This window comes from Octopus bimaculoides, chromosome 4 (assembly GCF_001194135.2).
Source record: "Octopus bimaculoides isolate UCB-OBI-ISO-001 chromosome 4, ASM119413v2, whole genome shotgun sequence".
Classification (NCBI taxonomy): domain Eukaryota; kingdom Metazoa; phylum Mollusca; class Cephalopoda; order Octopoda; family Octopodidae; genus Octopus; species Octopus bimaculoides.
Genome location: NC_068984.1, coordinates 121166072 through 121171412, shown reverse-complemented (window position 1 = coordinate 121171412; position 5341 = coordinate 121166072). Strand labels below are relative to the sequence as shown.

The window sequence follows — 5341 nt, the reverse complement described above, 5'->3', positions numbered from 1 at the left end:
ATGTATGTATGTATGTATGTATGTATGTATGTATGTATGTATATAAAACGTTACATTATCATGTGTATAAATAACATCAATATCACTCTATCTATACGGCAATCATTTCAAATTTTGACATAAGGACCGCAGTTATGGGTGCGGGCGTTGGCCGATTACGTCGACCCCCGGTGCTCAACTGATACACATTTTATCGAACTCGAAAGGGTGGAAGAGAGTCGACCTCAGTGGAATATGAACTCAGAACGTAAAGCCGGAAGGAATGCCGCTAAGCATTTTGTCCAGCACCGTAGCGATTCTGTCAGCTAGCTACCTAAAATGGCTGCTTGATGATAACTACAGTCAAGTAGAAGGGGATGAATATTTAAGGTATTATATAATATGCTCAAAAGTAATGGGCCCAAGCATAATACAAGCGTTTCGGCGAGTTTCTTGACAGAAAACTTTAGCCTGTGTCAATTCAGCTCTCTTATTATTAGTTCTAGGTACCACTGCTAGACCGGTGCTTTAGCCGATGGGGATTTAAATTTCATCGTACTTTCCATCTTGAAACTGAATGCTAACCCCAGTCATTCGAAGATTAATGGATATGTACCATATACTTTTAGCTGTATATAATGTAATGGACTTACTTGATCTTTGAAGTTTCCACTCAGGCTGGTCAATTGAACGGCTGTATACTGTATAAAAACTAATTTGAAAACCATTATATGGTGGAGGAACCCATTTCAAATGAACCGATGACCTTCCGATGTTATGAGCATCAGCAGCTAAACCGCTTATTTCTCCTGGAGGACCTGTCACAAGATATAAAAAAAAAAAATCAATTAAACGTAGTGATTTCTTTATGCACGAAACGTGCATTAAGAAGAAGCAGAAGGTCGAACGATCGATCATATCACAATATATATTTCTTATTAAATGCACATTATCTCTTTTACTCTTTTAATTGTTTCAGTCATTTGACTTCGGCCATGCTGGAACACCGCCTTTATAGTCGATCAAATCGACCCCAGAGCTTATTCTTAATAAGCCTAGTACTTATTCTATCGGTTCTCTTTTGCCGAACCGCTAAGTTACGGGGACGTAAACACACCATCATTCACGATCCGACTTGGTGTACTTTCGCGTACACTATATATAAGAATTTCTCTTCCGAGACAGTTACCGCAACGAAGGTCATTCCATGTTTCAGTGTACACGAACGTGTTATATATGTATTTACCTTTAGGTTACTGAAATCACTACATTCAATGGTAAACTGGGGTCGAACATATTTCTATTACAGCGTAGCTTAAGTTAAAAGTATTGCTCTGTTCTATTTAACTGTAACCTAAGTATTCATGTAACTGATTCATAATTCTCATTTTCTAATCGGTATATTTTTCTCAATTAAATATATCCGACTAGCTTTTAGTAATATGGGAAATTGAAATTAGATTAATTATATATTATGATAGAAATTGCTTGGAATGGACATACTTTCAATAAGAACTTAATTAAACATGTCCCTTGAAGTTACATCTCTTCACAGCAAAAGCACACTGGCAGCTGAAGCACAATAACATCACAATGAACATCAAATACTTCACATTTAGAAGAGTCATATCAAAGCTATGTCATCTGCAATATACGAGCAGAGAATGTCAAAATTGGTGGAGGACTAAGCAAAATGCTTTGAAGTATTTAATTGCATAATTTCACTTTGAGAAGTCTTTCTAAGATAAAATGTTACATATTGTAAATGCCTATACATGCCAGTACTGTTAGATATCTAAAATATAGAAGGCTAGCTGGCAGAGTTTTGTGCTTTGCGGCATTTCTTCGGACTCTTCACTTTCTGTATTCAAATTGCGCTGAGGTCAACTTAGCATTTCATTTATCCGGGAACAACGAAATAAAAATACCATCAAGTGGACGAGTCAGTATCATCGATAATCTATCCCCATTTCCAAATTGTTACTCTTATACCTAAATCAAGATCCCTTATATAAAACAGAGCTGATCATATATGTAAGTGATACATGTCAACGAATCAATGCGGTGTCTTAGTGAAGGGTCACAAACCAATAAGTGTGTACCGTCTAAGGAGCCTCTATATAATTTCTCAACATGCTAGAAATAAGAGCCAAAATCTCCCTGAAACCACACCCTACTGTCTTAAAATGCAAACGAAACGTCGGATAATGTAGTCATAGATGCACCATGCCTGAAATAAGATGAGATGATTATGGCTGGAACAACTTTGCTTGCGGGTCTGTTCAATTAGGGCAGGCCTGATGGTCAGTGACAATGACAGAAGCACAAATGATACGAAAACAATTATATTTACCTTTGACAGAAAGAAATGATCTAGCTTTAACCTTGTTAATAGTGCTTTTCACAATGCAAGTGTAATAACCTGAATGTTGAATTCTCGCATTTCGAATTACGAGGCCACCTACTGGATCTTCTGTTGACTATATATAATAACAAAAATTATTTTCAACATCAATTGATTATTTTTTATTATTATTCATAAACAAAATGATTGTATGGAAAATTTAATTGGTCTAAGTGGATTAATTAACAGCAGTGTTAGGCTGATAAGCTGATAGATAAGTCGGCTGCAATGTACAAATAAACATCCATCCATCCATCCATCCAACCATCCGTCCGTCCGTCCGTCCGTCCGTCCATCCATCCATCCATACATACATACTTATGCATATGTATATGTATGAGTGCGTACATGTAAACATAAATACACACATCTATACATATGAGTATGTATATGTACACATACACACAGACATATATGCATACATATATGAAAAGTGTTTAACCAGCTGCTAACGCGTTCTAATTATTTGCTTCTTTCTTTGCAAATAGATGAATTTTATTGTTTTGGATTAATTTTAACTTTAACTTTATGAATGACAACATTTAAAACCATTTGAGAAAACATATATCGATAAATCTAAATGCAGGCAAATCATCAGCTGATATCTATGTCGATTGTCCAATCGAAAAACACCTCGATTTTTTGGTATAAATATTCTCACAGTGAATAAGATAATCAAGTGGTAGATTAAGGAAGAACATTGGTGAGTTAGGAAGAGATCGGGGAGGTGGTAGAAAGTTTCTGAGAGAGCAAAAAAGAGCAGTTAACAGGGAGTTTTTATACATCAACGTTAGAGTGGTTGCAAATTCTATGGATAGGTCATCATGTTGCATAAGAACAGTGATGAAAGGTCTTGGATATGAACAAAGAGTTACAAAAAAGAAACCGATTGTTTCAAAGCTAATGTTACTGAAATATTCAGTTTGGCTTAGGAGTTTTGCAATAAGGAGGACGAATTTTGGTTGTCAATCATTTAGTCTGACGAAAGCAAATTTTCTAAAGTTCAAAATCAAGGGACAGCATGGGTGAAACATAATAGCCATATTCTTTGCAAGGAACAGCTAAACATGGATGAGTTGGAGTTACTGCGTGATGAAGAACCAGTTTGAGAAACAGATCAGAGGGTATTTATGTTGAAAATTATTTAAATAGCTCCATATAGTGAGAAATACTAAAAAAAAGGCCAATACTTCATCAATCCTACTGTAGGAATTATTAAGTTCAACATTTTTTTTCCAGAAGAAGGAGTTCTATACCAACCAAGTGAAGTCTTACAAACCTGAAAAAGAATTCCAAGAATCAAATCCATGAATGTAGTTGCTCAAAACCCCGGCTCTAATCTAACAGAGCATGTGCAGAAACATCTTAATAGAAAGTTGCGTGTAAAACTATCCGAAGTTGCATTAATTACAGAGCTGAAGAAGCTTGGACCTAAGTGGATAAACATAGAATCAATCTGTCATAGTCAATGTAATGATCGTGTCTAAACAGATGAGAGAAGGGATATTACTAAAAGGTGGGATTACAAAAGACTGTGGCAAAAGTTCAATCTATCTAACTAAATGGCACTCCGTCGCTGACGACGACGAGGGTTCCAGCTGATCCGATCAACGGAACAGCCTGCTCGTGAAATTAACGTGTAAGTGGCCGAGCGTTCCACAGATACACATGCACTTAACGTAGTTCTCTGGGAGATTCAGAGTGACACAGAATGTGACAAGGCTGGCCCTTTGAAATACAGGTGCTATTAATTTTTGCCAGCAGAGTGAACTGGAGCAACGTGAAATAAAGTGTCTTGCTCAAGACCACAACACACCACCGAGAATCGAACTCGCGACCTTACGATCGTGTGCCGAAGACTCTAACCACTAAACCATGCACCTCCACGATCTATCTAACCTGGATGAATACAGAAGTGATTAACTGCATTGACAAGTTTAACCCCTGAGTGAAAATATATTGATCGGAATGCTTTGGTCCATTCATCGAAAGTAGTGGCATCGATTATTTTATCTTATATCTTTCTTTCAGTCATTGGACTGTGGCCATGCTAGGGCACCGTCTTGACGGGTTTGATAGAAAGAATCGCCCCTAAAATTTATATTTTAAGACTGCTACTACTTCTATAGGTTTCTTTTGCCGAAGCGCTAATTTACACGGGACGTAAACAAAGTCAAAATCGGTTGTCAAGCGGTGATGGGAAACAAACACAAATACATTCATATACATATATTTACACACACACACACACACACACACACACACACACACACACACACACACAAAGGGTTCATTAAGTTTTCAACAACTAAATCCAAGATTTTAGCTGGGGACTATAGTAAATAACACTTGACCAAGGCACTGCGAAGTCGGACTGAACCTCAGGCCACATGGTTGGGAAGCAAGCATTACAACCACACAGCCACTCCTCTCCAAATCTTATGAATTCACGACGGTAATGTCGTCTGAGCAATCGCTAGGCCTATCAGACATTAAAATTACTTTGGATTGTTAAGAAAAAGATGAAATTAAGGTATTCTGAAAATAAGAAATCTTTGTGAACAGTTTAAACAAATTATGTGAATTAGTATATATAAATTACTATTGACAGTACTCTTAAAAGGATTAATATACACACACAAATATACATACATCATACATGCAAACATACACTCACATACACGAATACATAGACTCATACATACATACATACGTATAAGCACACACACACGCACACGCACATAAATATATTAATACAGAGGAATTGCTTATTAAATTTTGGATATAAATAAGTATAAATTCTATTTTTCGCAGCAAAACTTAAAACAATGACTGACTTAATCCGAGCAAGCAATTTATTTTTCTGAAAATAATCTAGAATTAGGGAAATATTCAATTTTTATTTATTGGTGTTGTCAATTATCTTTTATCTTTTTATCTTTTACTATTTACTTTTCG

The 5341-nt window shown here is 36.2% G+C and overlaps 1 protein-coding gene across 2 annotated transcripts in view; it reads right to left on the bottom strand.

Annotated features, from left to right (window-relative positions):
• LOC106868129 (contactin) overlaps positions 1 to 5341 on the bottom strand; it is a 76701-nt gene that overhangs the window by 19840 nt on the left and 51520 nt on the right. For both annotated transcript variants that reach the window (XM_052967403.1, XM_014913259.2), the window contains 2 exons: positions 2333 to 2459; positions 633 to 797 (listed from right to left, as the gene is read on the bottom strand). In XM_052967403.1, the coding sequence (XP_052823363.1) occupies positions 633 to 797; positions 2333 to 2459 (292 nt within the window). The remainder of the gene's footprint in view (positions 1 to 632; positions 798 to 2332; positions 2460 to 5341) is intronic.